Raw genomic sequence first — 17384 nt, forward strand, 5'->3', positions numbered from 1 at the left:
AACTCTACCATAAGAATAAGAATAAATACACATGATAATGATAGATGTACACTGTGGATGTGGCACATATATATCCTATGTGAACATATCCTAAAAAATGATTGAGGTGCCATAGTGCTGGTAAGTAATTATCTATTTTACTGTAAACATGTTCAGCTCTTCTGCAGTCACCACTGCAACACATGCAATAAGGGTGCTATTACATGGAGTAAACGCGCGTGTATTTTGGCAAAATACACATGAAAAAATAAGACTCTCATTGACTTCGATGACATTTTACACATGTATTTTGATGTGTATTTTGACGTGTTTTTTTACATGTGTAAAAAAATGAAATGTATTGAAGTCAATGGGAGTCTTATTTTTACACGTGTATTTTTTACACGTGTAATCTGCCAAAATACGCACACGTTTACTCCATGTGAACGGGCCCTAACACTGGAAAATCATGATGATAATTAGCAAGTGTAAGTGGCCTTTTAATTTGACATAGACATAGGGAAACATGAGCAGTAAATATAGCTTCAGATACAAGCTGATAAACCCCTACCAGTAGATAATGATGACCTATCCTATGGATAGCGCACTAAAATCTATAACCCACCATAGCACACTAACACCCCAATTAGCAAAACACAGCAACAAAACACTGCTGAAAAAACGTGGTTGACACGCATCAACTTTTTTTTTCACAGCACTTTTTATTGCATTTTTGCAGAGTTTTCCTCTGCAGACCTTCTGCCCTTATTATACCTATATGTAAAACACCAGTGTTTCTGGAGGTATAATTGTATACTGTAAATTGTGTACTGTACTCTTGGGGCAAGGCAACACCTGCCAGTCACCCAGTGTTTCCCCAAAAATAGAAAGACAGACATTTCCTCCTGAAAGACTGATGCAAAACACTAAATGACATCTATCATGTAATTTCTGCTGGGCCCTTAATCAATTTGTCACTTTTATTTTTAAAATCTGTCTACTTGTTCTAAAGTAATGGATGATTATATGTAAATGAGCTCTTATTCACAAAACTTTTGTTTTTTCTCATAGAAAATAAAGGTTATCGTCCAATCCTTCTTATGTTCGGCCACATCTTTTGAATGGGCACACAGATTTAAGAAAAAAAAAGATCAGGTGCACAGGGACAATACAGTTAGTTACTTAGTGACAAACCTAAGGCTGAACTCCAGAGAAGTTCTAATGGTCACATTGTTCCCAACTAATTTATATTAGGTGTACTTCTGTCATGGAAACCAACTGTGGAATCAAATCAATTCTGAACCCAATGGGGAGAATTTACAGTATATAAAACCAAGATCTATCTTTGCCATAGCAACCAATACTGCACAGCATTCATTGTGTATTTTGCTCTTGACAAATTAAAGGGGTTTTCCCATTAACCATATTTAAATATGTAGACAACTAATAGATAAAGCTTTCAACGAATATAATAATTAAACATTTTCCATTCCCTAACTTCAAAAAATGTTTAACTTTCAAAATGTGAACAAATTTAAATATAGTTATGCTAATGGGAAACCCCCTTTAAACACTTCCCATCATCCATCGTAATAGTACAGCTGTAGGGTATTTAAATATTGTGGAGAAGCAGAGTGGCCGCCATAGCCGTTAGATCTATGTTGCGGGCATTAAAGGGAGTCATTGGAAATAGGCATTGTTAACTAAACATATCTTTGCATAGCCTTTAGAAAGGCTATTCCAGGAAAACCTTTTATTCTTTCATCGGTGCTGGAGTTTTGGAATGAGCCCAATTTTGCCACCTTGGTTTTTCCTGCAGCACTTGTAGTCTTAGCCTTAGACAGATGTCATTGCAACTACATTAGTAATACATTATATTGAATGAGTGATCAGACTCCTTAGGGTTCAGTTCCCCTGGATGGTCTAAAAATAAATAAAACTACATTTTTAAAAATCTGGCGTACAAGGCATAAAAAAGTCCTGATTTTTTTTGGCAGATTGCCATGCCTAGGCCACTTTTGTGGATTGGAAAATGGTTTGGACAGTGTGCTATATTTATAATCATTATGTCATAGAGGGTTTGCCTCAGCTATAAAGAGACGTGTTCCTCCTCATAAAAGATGGGAAATATTTAAATATCAGACATCCACTGTAATAGTATGTCAGATGTCGGGAAAGGATTAAATGGTACCATTAAGAATTACAGTTTGTTCAACAAAAAAACAAACAGCTCGGTGAGCAGAAAAATATTGCATTTGCAAAACACAAGAATACAAAATTCAAAAATGACTATTGCAAAAAGAGGTTTAAAACTACATGGGTGAATCTAGTTTAAAGGGTTGTCCATCTCAAGGATCCTATCTATACTGGTAGCTGTTAATTGAAGACTTTTCCTAAATATATTGCTTTAGAAATTCAGCTTTGTTTGCCTGGTATGTGAATTTATTTCTCCCATTGTTTTCACAGCATTGCTATAACCACACCTATAGGACAAGTGATGTCACTCACCCACTGCTCTTGCCGGCAGGCAGGACAATTTTTCAGCTAATTGCAGTTTGCTGATAAAGCCCAGTCTGTTATCTCTATATGTAAACACACAGATAACATTGAGTCAGTTCTGTACAAGCATGTGCATATTATCTGATCTGCATAAATGTTCTTTGTCCAGTTCAGCCCTAGAAGGAGGAGGGGAGAGAGAAATACAGGAAGTGAGAAGAAGACACTGCAGGCAGAGTGCTGAGACACTGAGATGGGAAAACCCCTTTAATACACTGAAATATTTTTAGCAATTTAGTATTTTGTGTCTTTTACATAACCATGGTGTCAGTTTTGTCAGTCATAGAATGAGTAGCATTTGACTCACTTCACAAGTGTGAACCTTGAGGTCAGAACAGTTTTTGACTTGATAAACATATCATCAAACTAGCTTAAATATTTAATATATGGTCAAAACAGATTTTTGTAAATATATTGAAAATATTCAACTATCCATGCTGATTATTCTGATTGCACGGTCATTGCACCTTACCTTGATAGTTGTACGCCATGGCAGCTGCAATCAGGTGGAACAGATTATTAGCCAGAGTTTTGTTGCCAGGCAACCTGCACAGAGAATAACAAATTGTGCAGTTTATAATGTGGAAACAAGAAGAAAACCTCAGGAAGAGCATTTAAAATGTAATTAGGGCTGAAGGATGATAAATGGCAGACAAGGCATTGTCCACAATATAGAGGGCTGGGGGAACCGGACCCTTTATTTCATTTTTACACACTTACGAAAAACAGCCAACCACATTACAGACATCCTAGCCACAAACAAGTGTGCAAGAGAATGGAATGTTATCAGAAAAAAAATAAAACCTTTCATGCCAGCTGTATTGATTTATGTCTTAGGTTATATAACAGCTTACGCTGGGTTCACACCAGCGTTCGGGTCTCTGTTATGAGGTTTCCGTCTTCTGCATGCAGAAGACAGAAACCTGTCAGACCGAGTCCGGCCATGAGCGCCAGTGAGCGTTTTGTGCCCTCCGCAGCGAAACCGTTTTTTAAAAAACAGACACAAAGTCCTGCATGTCCGACTCTGTGTCCGGTTAAAAAAAAATCGGTTTTGCCGCGGAGAACACAAAACGCTCAACAGCACTCACAGACGGACACTTTTCAAACCCATTCAAATGAATGGGTTTGAAAAATGCCTGTAGGTTTCCGTCTCCTGCCCAGTTTCGGGCAGGAAACGGAAACCTGCAGAACGGAGGCCGAGACGCAGATGTGAACGAGCCCTTATTTGCTAACATTTTTGAGATTGTTCCATACACCTGAATGTATAAATACATGTTCATCCACTTCAGATGGAATGATAGGAAATGGATTTTTTGTTGCAGAATTAATGGAACATATATAGGTCTCGTTTATGCACATGATCCAGTGCAGAGTATACATGCAAAGCTTGAAGCACCTGGGCCCTAAGGGTGCATTCACACAGAGTTTTGTGGTGCTGTTTTTACCACAATAACTCGTGTAAAGAATCAGCGCTGAAAAACAGACTCCCATTGAGTTCAATAGGTTCCGTCTTCCATCCAGAACACATTGAAATCAATGGGTAAAAAAGCCTCCCATAGATTTCAATGTGTACCACGCAGAAAACGGAACCGGGAGTCTGTTTTTCAGCGCTGATTCTTTACACGAGTTTTTTTTTTTTTTTTTTTTGGTAGAGTTGGAAGGGACCTCAAGGGCCATCGGGTCCAACCCCCTGCGAGTGCAGGTTTTCCTAAATCATCCCAGCTATATGTTTATCCAGATTCCGCTTAAAGATTTCCATTGATGGAGCGCCCACCACCTCCCGTGGCAGCCTATTCCACTCTCTCACTACCCTCACTGTCAGAAAGTTTTTCCTAATGTCTAATCTGTATCTCTTTCCCTTTAGTTTCATCCCATTGCTTCTTGTACTTCCTTGTGCTAATGAGAATAGGGTAGATCCCTCTGCACTGTGACTACCTTTCAGATATTTGTAGACTGCTATTAAATCTCCCCTCAGCCTTCTCTTCTGCAAACTAAACAATCCCAGTTCTTTTAGCCGCTCCTCTTAGGACATGGTTTGCAGACCTTCCACCATTTTGGTCGCTCTTCTCTGGACTTGCTCCAATATATCGATGTCTTTCTTGAATTGAGGCGCCCAGAACTGTACACAGTATTCCAGGTGTGGTCTGACCAGGGAAGAGTACAGCGGAATAATGACCTCTCTTGATCTAGATTCAATGCTTGTCTTAATACATCCCAGAATTTTATTAGCCTTTTTTGCAGCAGCACCGCACTGTTGGCTCATGTTGAATTTGTGATCTACTATTATGCCCAAGTCCTTTTCCCCTATGCTATCACTTAGTTCTATTCCTCCCATACTATATATGTTTTTTACATTTCTGTTACCCAGATGTAGAACTTTGCATTTGTCCCTGTTAAATACCATTTTGTTGGCCTCAGCCCATTGTTCCAGTGTGTCTAAGTCCTTTTGAATACACTCTCTCTCCTCTCTAGTGTTGGCTATTCCTCCTATCTTCGTATCATCTGCAAATTTTATGAGTTCCCCAATAATTCCATCGTCCAGATCATTTATAAAGATATTAAAAAGTACTGGGCCCAGAACAGAGCCCTGCGGCACCCCGCTTTTGACTTTCTTCCAGTTGGATGTGTAGCCATTTAGTATTACTCGTTGTGCCCGATCATTAAGCCAGTTGTGAATCCACCTAACTGATTTTTTTGTCAAAGCCATACTTAATCATTTTTTCAATAAGAAGGTTATGTGATACTTTATCAAATGCCTTACTGAAGTCAAGATATACTATGTCCACGGCATTCCCTTGGTCCAATCATTCAGTGATTTTGTTGTAGAAGGAAATCAGGTTAGTCTGACAAGATTTATTGGTCATAAAGCCGTGCTGGCTCTGGTTAATTAATGCCTTCCCATCCAGGTACCGAAGTAAATGTTCCTTGACAATTTGCTCAAAGATTTTTCCTGCTATCGAAGTCAGACTTACCGGCCTGTAATTTCCTGGATCGTCCCTTTTCCCCTTTTTGTAGATGGGGACAACATTTGCCCTTTTCCAATCTAAAGGGACCACTCCTGTTTCCCATGACTTACCGAAGATTATAGCAAGGGGTTCTGTTATTTCCTCTGCTATCTCTTTCAGGACTCTAGGGTGTAAATCATCTGGTCCTGGGGACTTGGTTTCCTTTAACTTGGCTAAGTGCTCTCTTACCAGACCTTTGCTTATAGTCAGCTTGGAGTCCTCCTTCCCCTCATCTCCATCACCATTAATGTCGATATTTCCATTAGTTTCTTGGGAGAAGACGGATACAAAATATGAATTTAGTAGCTCCACCTGCTGTTCCACCATGTTAACTGTTTCTCCTTTGTCATTCTTCAGGACTCCAATGGTCTCCTTCACTTTTCTTTTGCTTTTAACATATCCCCAAAATCCTTTTACCTTACTCTTTGCCTCTTTTGCAAGCTTCAATTCGTGTTCAGCCTTAGCTCCTTTGATGCTTGTCTTGCAGAGTCTGCAGACTGCTGTGTACTCTTCCTTAGGTATAGTTCCCATCTTCCACTTTTTGTATGTTTCCTTTTTCCTTTTTAGCAGGTTATGTAATTTTTTGGTCATCCATCCTGATATTTTTAGGTGCTTCCCATTTTTCTTCCTTCTAGGTATTGTTAGTTCCTGTGCTTTAATGATTTCCCTACGGAAGATTTCCCACCCTTCATGTGCATTTTTGTGCTTAAGAATTTTGCACCATGGAATTCTGCTAACCCGTGCCTTCAGGCTCTTGAAGTCTGCCCTGCTAAAGTCGAGCCTTGAAGTCTGTGTCTTCTCAGGTCTTCTTCTTCTTACAACCCCAAACTCAAGTATAGTTATATATATATAGTTATAGTTATTGTGGCAAAAACAGCACCCCAAAACTCTGTGTGAATGCACCCTTATGCAAAATCTGTATGAGTGCCCCCACCTACCATGTTCCATGTTTAAAGGGATTCTATCATTAGAATCCCATATTTTACTACTAACACGTAGTAATAGCCTTAAAAAATGCTATTCTCCTCCTACCTTTAGAAGTTTTCTCTGCGGCACCGTTCCGGTGATACTCCCGATTTTCTGTGTATGCAAATGAGTCTCTAGATAGCACAGGGGTCATCCCCTGTGGTGCCTGAAGACTTTCCAGTAACTCCTTTCTTCTTCTGCAGCTGGGTGCCTCCTGTCGGCTCTGCGCATGTCTTGTCGGCCATTTTTCTGTGGCCGCTATATGAGTGAAGACAGTCACCAGAAGAAGATGCAGGAGGACACGCGCAGCTGCAGAAGAAGAAGGGTATCACTGGAGAGTCTTCGGGCAGCATATGGATGCCCCCTGTGCTGTTTGAGCGCAGGGGGACCACCCCCTGTGCTGTCTGGAGACTTATTTGCATACGTAGAAAACGGAATATCACTGGAACTACGAAGCAGAGAAAACTTCTAAAGGTAGGAGAAGAATAGCCTTTCTTAAGGCTATTCCTATGTGTTAGTAGTAAAATATGGAAATCTAATGATAGAATCCCTTTAATACTGGGGTCTTGTTATTTAGTTGGGAATTTGTGTATAAAGTGACTCCATCAGGTACTTTTCCCACCTTACCCACTTCAGTCCTGGGCCAATTTCTGGTTCAGGAACAGACACATTTTAATTTTTTTTCATATGTGCGGTTTTGAGGGTTATAACATTTTTATCATTTGGGTTATTCAACTGATTTCTGTGACTTTTTTCAGTGAAACATAGGGCTTTATTTTTATGTTGTTTTTATTTTTGCATGTTTTTTAATTTTCTTTATATTTGGTAAAATATAAACAAAAGAGGGGGGAAAACGTGTCTGATTTTCACTTTTCTTTTTTATTATTATTAGAGATGAGGGAACACTGTTCGGATCAGCAGTTCCGAACAGCACGCTCCCATAGAAATGAATGGAAGCAGCTGGCACGTACACTTTGCCGGCGGCTGGTCGCTTAACCCCCAGCGTGCCGGCTACGTCCATTCATTTCTATGGGAGCGTGCTGTTTGGAACAGCTGTGCCGAACAGTGTCCGCTCATCTCTAATTATTATTATTATTATTATTATTATTATTTAATAGCACAAAGTGCTGCTAAAAGACTTTATAAAAAGCTTTCCCTCTCCATTACGGTAATTTTTATTTTGTTTTCTGTTGTCGTAATAAGGGCGTGTTATGGGTGCATTATTTATTTTATTTTTTTTTTTTTTTTCTTTCTTTCGGTCTTTCTTTCTTTCTTACTTTGTATCCCCATAAAGTCATAATAGACCTTTGGGGACATCTGAGCTCTGTTTTTTTTTTTGTGAGGGAGGCTGATATCTTAGCCCCAGTTGCAGGAGGAATGCAGCCTCCTGCTCATGACTGCTGAACTGGTTCCCTGGTGGATCACAAGACCGCCAGGTAAGAGGGGGGCCACAACATGGCAGCTCCCATAGCTGTGTATATAGCACTCATTGAACGCTGTGTACACAGTGATCAGGAAGGCAGGGATGATAAGAAACCTTTTCTACCTTCTCTAGGGATGCTTTGGCTGTAGTTACTGCTGGCTCCCTGTTTCTGTAGCTGCACAAAATCGTGCAACTGCTTAAAACTGCAACGACGTACAGGTATGCAATGAAGAATGGAGATTGTGGTACACGTTTGATGAAAGAAACGGCTTTGCACCAAACATGCACCTTAATATCATTAATAAATTCCCCCCAATATGTGTCATCAACTTTATACAGTTTTGTCTCCATTAGTGACAACTCCATTCTAAAGAACAGTACTATGAGCATTGATTTTGAAGTGTAGCATATAGACAATGAGTATGTGTATTGTCATCATAAATGTAGGGATTTCAACCTTCCCATAGAAGGATAAATGGGATAGTTAGCCAGCCTCCTGAGGAAGCCTGAAATCAGGCGAAACGCATAGAGGCGTTCATCTGGGGCACAGTATTGAGACCGGGATCTTGCTTTTCCTCACACACCATGGCTACAGGTATAACATATATTTCCTTCTGTTATGTATGCTAACTTAACTGTTATGGGCTGTCACTATGACATACATATACAATTTTGATCGGTCTGTCTAGCACACATTTTGTGGTTATATATTGCTAGTTCAGATACTTTCATTATTTTTTGATAATTATATCCTCCACTTGAATAGTGACAGATATTTCAATTTCATGGTGTGTCAATATCTTTATGTGTATGCCCTGCCATAATACTTAATGGTTTACTATTTGTATTACTAACTGCATATACACTATTATCTTTTTGTTCTCCCTTTTGTTTTGTGCATGTCCAATTGGCTATTTACATCTGCCCTGCTGTAATGAACTTTAATATTTATTGAATAAAATTTATATATTTTATAGATATTGTATCTTTGACTGCATTTATTTTTTGGCCATTTTTTCAATTGTGTTTTGATAGTTAGCCAGCTAACCAAATAACCTATGCTCTGTTGGGTTCTCATGATGTATATTGAAGCCTGTATTTTACCTGGTGCCATTTTCTATTATGGCTAGGATTCTACAGCCTCAGTATGCTAATATATTAGTAAACTATAGGAGTTATAGGAGTTGTTCACGTGGAAGTGTAAGAAAGCTTTCCTGAAATCACATAATTTGTTCATTAATAGAATCAGGATGTTTAAAGGGGTTGTTCAGGATAACGTGAAATCTTTACACTATTCTAAACACTTTTCCCCCCCTCCTACTTTTTAAATAACATCAATGATCAAAAATGAATAGTTACCCATATACCTGGGGCGGTCATGTGACCGCCCTATGGACATTTTCCAACTATCCAGTGACAATCCATTTCCGGAAATGGATCGTCACTACTACTCTCCCCCCCCCCCATCCACTCCATTATACTTACCATTCAGGCTTCTTCCAGCGAGATGGCTCTTCTTCCTGTAAAGATGCTGTCTGTGCGATGTGCACTCTTGTCCACTGTGTGTGCCGCCGCCGGTGATTCACCACTACTGCACTTCCATGCATGCGCAGTAGAGGTGGATCATCGCTGCAGAGAATGAGGAGTACGGGAGCCATACATGAGGAGTGGCCCTAGCCTGAAGAAGCACAGAGGAGTAAGTATATAATATGGGTCGGGGGTTGGGCTGAGTAAGTAGGGAAGGGTGGCATAGTTAGAGAGACGGAGGCGGTGTATGGGAGGGGATAGAGGAAGGAGGGGGAGTAATTGAGAGGGTTAGTGAGGAAGTTGCATAACAAGAGGCTGAGCAAACAAAAGCAGAGATACCAGTAGGCCCAAAGACACCCCGAAATCATTCAAAACACACTAAAATGCTGCAGTATTGCAGAAATCAGTCAAAACATGCTAAAATGCTGCAGCATCGCAGCATATCAATTATATCTATGCAAACACCAGTGGCTTTCCCATAGATATAATGTTTACAGAAAGTCTGTGGAGGGAAACTCTGTGAACTTTCTGTTCAAAGCGCTGTGGAAAGAACCGCAATGCGTTCCTGCTGCGGTTGTTCCCGCAGTGCTTTAGCCAAAGGCCGATGCTAGATTTGTGACACAACCAAAGACCACCATGTCCCCCTGCGATATCTGATGAATGTGGTCACATGCTGAATAGATACTGCAGTAAATGTCTTTATGCATTCTGCTGTTGTGTTCACACAGTACCAGGATCATACCTCCTAACTTTTTGAACTATAGTTCACAGTGTGAAAATGTAAAAATTGTTTGCATATCTTTATGCTTGAATACTTTGTTATTGCAGACTTACCAGCTGCATAAGATCATGAGGAATTCAGATTTGCCTGTTAGTACGGTAATAACCGGACACCCCAAGAGGAAGACAGGGACTGTTTATGAGCCCTCTGTATACAGCTATGGGAGTTGCCATAATGTGCATTACTCCCATCCTTGCAATCTTGTGATTCATTGAGGATCGGGAACCTAGAGCACCCAGATCAACTCTGAACTGTGTACTAGGATGCTGTTTACAGGGGAGATCAATCATCATTACCTCATGGGGGGTCACAAAGTGTAAAAAAAAACAATGTGACACCATCACAGGTTTAAACCCAGCCTTTGGCAACACAATATGTGTCACCTACATAAAAATCACCATAATGAAGAATAAAAACAATTCTTAATAAAATGTAATAGTACTTTGTGCTATTAAAAAAAAAAAAATGTGATAGACTTTCTCCTCCCCTTTTTTCTACATTTAATCAAATATTATTAATAAAAAGAACAAACGTTCAAAAAAATACATAAAAATAAAGCCTGGTGTATCACCAAAAAAGATTAAAAATTATCTTAATAATCCACACAAAAAAGTTAACCGAATGTAATGAAGAAAACTAAAAATGCCTGGTCACGACGTAGGAAAAATTGCCCGTCCACATTTACAATATCTGAATATAGACATTTTAAGGCCTATAAAGATATATTTTCTGGAGCTATATTTTTACGTTTATTAATGAACATGTATTCCCAATATGGAAAAAGGGCATTGAGGCCGGGGCCCCACGTTGTGTAAATGCCGTGGTTTGTCCGCAGGTAAACGCTGCGTAAAAAAAAGTGGTGTTTTACAGTCACAACAAAGTGAATGGGATTTTAGTGAATCCCATTCCCACTTTGAGGAAAGATACCATTGCGGTTTTGGAAATTGCAGCATGTCATTTATACCTACGGAAACGCCAGCTATTTCCCTATCCGTATAATGGAAGCAGAAAGTCTGCAGAGGAAACCTTTACAGATTTTCTGTTAAAATTGCTGCGGTAAAAACTGATGCATTAGGGGGCATTCACACGGAGTAACGCCGGGCGTGTATCACAGCCGTACACGCCGGCGTTACGGCAGACTGCCGAACACTTCCCATTAACTTCAATGGGAGCGCTCGTAACAGCGGCATTTACGAGCGCTCCCATTAAAGTGAATGGGAAGTGTTCGGCAGTCTGCCGTAACGCCGGCGTGTACAGCTGTGATACACGCCCGGCGATACTCCATGTGAATGCCCCCTTACACGTGTATTTTTACACATGTATTTTGCAAAAGTACACGCATTTACTCAGTGTGAATGCACCGTGGTTTTTACCACAGCACTTTTTTTGCTGCAGGACGCTACATGGGGCCTTAGTCCTAAGGAATAGAGACTTGAGTGAAAAGTAGGGACAGTCCCTACAAAAAAAAGGGCCACTTGGGAGGTAAGCCCATACATTGTGTGAACTGGACTGCCCTTTTCATGAAGGAGGGACCTGTATGGTGTGTGGAAGCAGAACAAAAAGTTACCTTTAAGAAAGATTACAGTATTGTCTCATTCAGAACAGCGTCCCCTGCTGGTAAAACGTAACTTGTCATTGAGCAAGTAATGGACGGAGAGGCAGCAGATTTTGTGTGGTAAACAAGAAAGGGACAATGTATGGCAAATACAAAGTGAAGTAAATGATGGGAAGGGAAATGTTGCATTAAAAAGCCATGGCAGGCATTGTGCGCTGCTTTGTGCTCCCACCCTACCCGAGGTGATGCATGCAAATGCTTCCATGTTCTTCCCAGTAACAATGTGCTCATCATTCTCCTCCCACTCAACTCCACGGAAAAAAAACAATGCATCACTCTGGGTGTTTCCACTCTGGATTTTTATGTAACAAATCAATAATGTCACATTTGACGAACATGGCTGCCTTTCTTTTCTATGTAGCGGGCTGGACGTGCTGGCAAGTGTGAGGAGACGAATGCGCCTCAGTGTCCAGTCTGTAACGCTGCATATGGCTCCCACATTGTGACAGGACCTAGCCAGCCCCGCTCACACAGCAGTCACTCCACATTAAGTGGCGGGGCAGGGATGGGCAAGGTGTCTATGTGCTGACTGTGGCAGCTGCAGCAGGTAGGCATTAGGAGCTGCCAGCCTGACGTGCCCTCATTCAGACAGCAGTGGGTTGTTGCTGCTGCTGCTGCTGCCTCTGCTGCTGTTGCTGGGAGAGACTGTGCTGCTGCGACAGGGGAGGATGAAGCGAGCAGCTCAAGGAGCCTCACAGCGCATGCGCCGTCCGAGCCACTGACTATATTCTCAGGCAAGGTATCTAAGGAAAAAAAATCAGCATTTTATATAAAGAAGAAGCTCCGGCGGAAAAAATATACTCTTGTCAGGATATATAGCACCAACAGGTAGGACCCTATGCTTTCACTTATCGATGAGAACGTGTGAGTGGCATTCTATGCAGGTGATCTTTATTACATGGAGACATTGGCAGGGCTTTTACTAATAAATGGCATAATAGTGGCACCCAGGGGCGATCTATCTAGATTATATGCTGGGTATTACATGGCTGAGCCTGGGGTGTTGCAAGCAGACCCTAGGGAAGAGAGCTGCATTCCTGTGATAATGGAAAAGCCCTAACAAAGGGACGTTTTCTATGGCCATACACAACATTCATCCATGATCAAGCCTGAGATAAAGCACTGCACAGAGCACATAGGCTCCAAGTATCTATCCATCTATCTATCTACTCATCTATCTATCATCTGCCTGTGTGAGGGGCAAATAATCCATCATTGCTGCTTTATATCTACAATAAAGGCACAGTTGACCATCAAAACCCCCATGCAGAATAAACACTCGGATTTTCCTTCTCCTTTGAGATTGGGAAGTAGCATAGTAACAGTTGCAATGATTCATATAAATAATGGAGCCTGGTCTTCTTCCACTGTCTGCCTCACATCAGCCACTCAGCCCTTGTAGTCTTTATTCTGGGCTTGTAGTGAAGGGGAGAGATGGCTTCAGCCTCAAAATGTGCACATAGATCTAGAATAAATGGAGTTCCCCCAGCTTGTCAGATGTGGGGTGTATTTCTCCAGAAATATAATGCAAGGCTGTGCCGGAGAGATTCCTGACATTTCCAACAGTTTGTGTTCATTTGGAGGATGATGGAAGAAATTGGCATTCCTGTATATTGCCCATAGGCTGGCCATGTAGGCAGGGGTATTGATGCATGAGCTATAAACCATCCTGCATGATTTATATGGGTGTGATCTTTATCTACTACACAATAGATCCAAGAGATCTAGATGATATGGCTGGAAGAAATATATAAATATATATATATTGTATCATCCTATAATAAATATTTATATTTATCGTTCTTCATGGTATGGAACCTATTAATAACAAATGATAGTACTCAAGTGTAACTTTTCGGTTCTCCATATATTAACATTCTTAGGTTAGCAGCTTCTCACATCATGACTTGCTAGCTTAAAAACTGAAAGCTTATTTTTTTTCCAGATCTCTTGACAGCATGACACATCAGAAGAAAGAAAGAGCAGAATGTGTGCCTAGACACCAGCTCAGTTGTTTTTGTGGATTACATTTGCAGTAAAATGTATGGATCTATCTTGTGCTTGTCCTTGTATATAGACCATGAGACTTGACTGAAGCAATAATATATATCCTCCATCTATGGCGAACGATAGCCATGCAGCTGACAACATTCTGCAAAATGTGTCTCCTTTAACAGCATTTTTAAAGCTAACATCATTGGGCTTTATAATAGGAGTCAGTGTGGTGGGTAACCTTCTTATCTCAATTTTGCTTGTCAAAGATAAGACCTTACACAGAGCTCCTTACTACTTCCTGTTGGATCTGTGCTGCTCAGATATCCTGAGATCTGCTATTTGTTTTCCATTTGTGTTCACCTCTGTGAAGAATGGCTCTACTTGGACTTATGGGAATCTTACTTGCAAAGTGATTGCGTTTCTTGGGGTCTTGTCCTGTTTTCACACCGCATTCATGTTATTCTGTATAAGTGTTACCAGATACTTAGCTATAGCCCACCACCGGTTTTATACAAAAAGATTGACTTTTTGGACTTGTTTGGCAGTCATTTGCATGGTGTGGACCTTATCTGTAGCTATGGCCTTCCCACCAGTCCTCGATGTTGGCACCTACTCCTTTATTCGCGAGGAAGACCAATGCACGTTTCAGCATCGTTCCTTCAGGGCCAACGACTCCTTGGGATTTATGTTACTCCTTGCTCTCATTCTTCTAGCCACACAGCTTGTCTACCTCAAGCTGATATTTTTTGTTCACGACCGAAGGAAAATGAAGCCAGTCCAGTTTGTAGCAGCAGTAAGCCAGAATTGGACTTTTCATGGTCCTGGAGCCAGTGGTCAGGCAGCAGCTAACTGGCTTGCAGGCTTTGGAAGGGGTCCCACACCACCCACCTTACTTGGAATAAGGCAAAATGCAAACACCACAGGCAGAAGAAGGCTACTGGTTTTAGATGAATTCAAAATGGAAAAAAGGATCAGTAGAATGTTCTATATTATGACATTCCTTTTCCTGACCTTGTGGGGGCCCTATTTGGTAGCTTGTTACTGGAGAGTTTTTGCCAGAGGTCCTGTTGTACCAGGAGGATTTCTAACAGCAGCTGTCTGGATGAGTTTTGCCCAAGCTGGAATCAATCCTTTTGTCTGCATTTTCTCAAACAGGGAGCTGAGGCGCTGTTTCAGCACAACCCTTCTTTACTGCAGAAAATCCAGGTTACCAAGGGAACCTTACTGTGTTATATGAGGGAGCATCTGCAAAATCTTTAGCCTTGTGAAACACTACCCTTCTCTGCTAAGCAATTGTGGCCTGTAGCCATGTCTTGAGAAGAAGATCAAGAATGGAGCATCAGCAGCATTGTGCACACTTTGCAATAGCGCACCTGTAATCCTATTTTATCCTAAAGTGTTCCTGCTGGCCACCAGGGAAGGTTTGTAATTGAAAACAAAGGACACAACCACAGATTCCTTTGTGTTTCTGTGGCTGGAGGTTCAATCTTGCAAATGACAGGTGCTAGGAACCACTGCTGAATGCTGTGTATATCACCACATATAAACAAGAACATCCAGAAAGGTTAGCATTGGACATCTTAATAAATTGAATTGAGGTAAATGTGTTAATAAACATGATTTTAAGAGTTTGAAGACTCTTTGAATATTTAATACAGTTTGGGGTTTCTTTTGCAAAGATTGACAAGTGGGAATTAAAAAGTACTGTAACTGATAAAGGATGTGCCATGCATTACTGGATTATCTTACTGAGAGATTTCGTTACCTTGTAAGTCAGTTTTGGGGAGCATTCCAAAGCAGTATTTTTGGTTAAGATTATATTCTACTTTTTCAAATATTCTTTCTATAAAAAGGAGGTTTTCTTTAACAGTGAAATGCGCATTTAAATGTATTCTGTGTTTTTTTTTTCTAATTTTCATTTGGCTAATACTGAGTTGAGTCTGGTTGAAAAGAAAAAAACTAGGTATCAATCTGTTTGGCAACGTACTATCCAAATTGCAGTATTAAAGAATCTACATAAGGAGCAGTCATAATACAAAAATAGATACATGTTGCCTTAAAGGGTTATCTAGTAGCTTCCATTTTGTTTAACCTTGAATTAAACCAATCCCGTCAGTAAGCCTGGTCAGTGATTTGGGAGTGCATGAAAGAACACTTGAACCACCTCTTTCTTTGAGCTCCTATTGTTCCCAAAATCAGTATGCACATCACCTGGGTGACATCAGCCTCCCAGATGTGCCATCCGTTCTGGTTCACCCTAAGAAACAGAGGCAGTGAAGTATGTTTATATTTACAGTGAGCTGTCTTGAGAGACTGAAGCCTTAGTATTATATTTTGCAGAGTTTGGGAAGCATATATTTTACTGAAGGCACAGTCTTGTTTATACTTTCTGCACATTTTGATGTATTGGTTGTTTAAATTATTTCATTTTCTTTTCCTTCTTGTATAAAACATATACTTTTTAGTATTTTAGAATAACATTATAGTCTGTGAGTCTTTCATTCTTTAAGATACAGATGTGTGTGAAATTTAAATATAAAGTTGCATTTGCCAAACTTTTCCTGTGTAGCTTGTTAATTTTTTCTGGAATAAAATTTTACATTTTTCCAGTTCGGCAACTAACCTTATTTTTTTCCTGTTTTGTTTAGTGGTCTGGAATGAATTAGTGAGAGAGTGGAATTATGGACTGTTCTTTTTTAGACTATAAATGTGTGATTGATGGACACTGTGTATAGTTATTCTTACAATTAAGAGTCGTTTTGCTGTAAATTGACTAATGTATCTCTCTGGACTGATGGTAGTATACATTTTAAGTTGTCTTTTACAGTTGTGCCTTAAATGGGAAGAAATTGTGATTTAAGATGCTAACTGAATTAATTAAAAGGACAACAGTATTGACATAATGAATTTAATATACCTTTTTATAATTGCAGATGTGTTTCTTTACATGCACAGCACATTTTTTAAATACTTTTACAATATGAATGCACTCTCAGTAATTTAGGTGGATAGATAGATAGATAGATAGATAGATAGATAGATAGATGATTAGATAGATAGATAAATAGATAGATGACTAGATAGATGTAGTGAATCATGAAAATTTGCATTTCTCTGATGCCATGTATTCTAGAACATTTTGAAAATATGCATTATATACATTTTCAGGTTGTGTTTGTCTTAATTCACTTAATGCACGGTATTAAAACTGTAACTTCCTGGAGGTTGTAGTAATGATTGCTTAGGGAACTCCATTATAATGTTCCCCTTGAGTACAATCATTGTGGTAAAAAAAAACATAAACCATAGCTCTTGTTAAACATAGTCTGCAGTCCTCACATTATTGTAGTGTCAGGTCCTGGACAGGCAACCATGTAAACAATCTTTCATAAAAATAGACTGAAACTGGTGGGTAGAATTTAGTGGGTAAATTATTAGAGTAAGGAGACACATTAGTATGAAAGTGAAAGTGTCCAAGTAATTTGGTGATATATATTATCTAGAACTGCCATGAATAGGTTTGTTAGTGGCCAAAAA

At 39.9% G+C, this 17384-nt stretch overlaps 1 protein-coding gene across 1 annotated transcript; it reads left to right on the forward strand.

The window, feature by feature from the left end:
- The first annotated feature begins 12066 nt into the window (after window positions 1-12066).
- GPR85 (G protein-coupled receptor 85) lies at window positions 12067-16411 on the forward strand. The gene is made up of 2 exons (XM_075274192.1): window positions 12067-12680; window positions 13798-16411. Exon 2 carries the CDS (start codon window positions 13972-13974, stop codon window positions 15082-15084), a length of 1113 nt encoding a protein of 370 aa, XP_075130293.1. The 5' UTR covers window positions 12067-12680; window positions 13798-13971; the 3' UTR covers window positions 15085-16411.
- Window positions 16412-17384: the final 973 nt, after the last annotated feature.

Source organism: Leptodactylus fuscus, chromosome 5, assembly GCF_031893055.1.
Source record: "Leptodactylus fuscus isolate aLepFus1 chromosome 5, aLepFus1.hap2, whole genome shotgun sequence".
NCBI lineage: Eukaryota > Metazoa > Chordata > Amphibia > Anura > Leptodactylidae > Leptodactylus > Leptodactylus fuscus.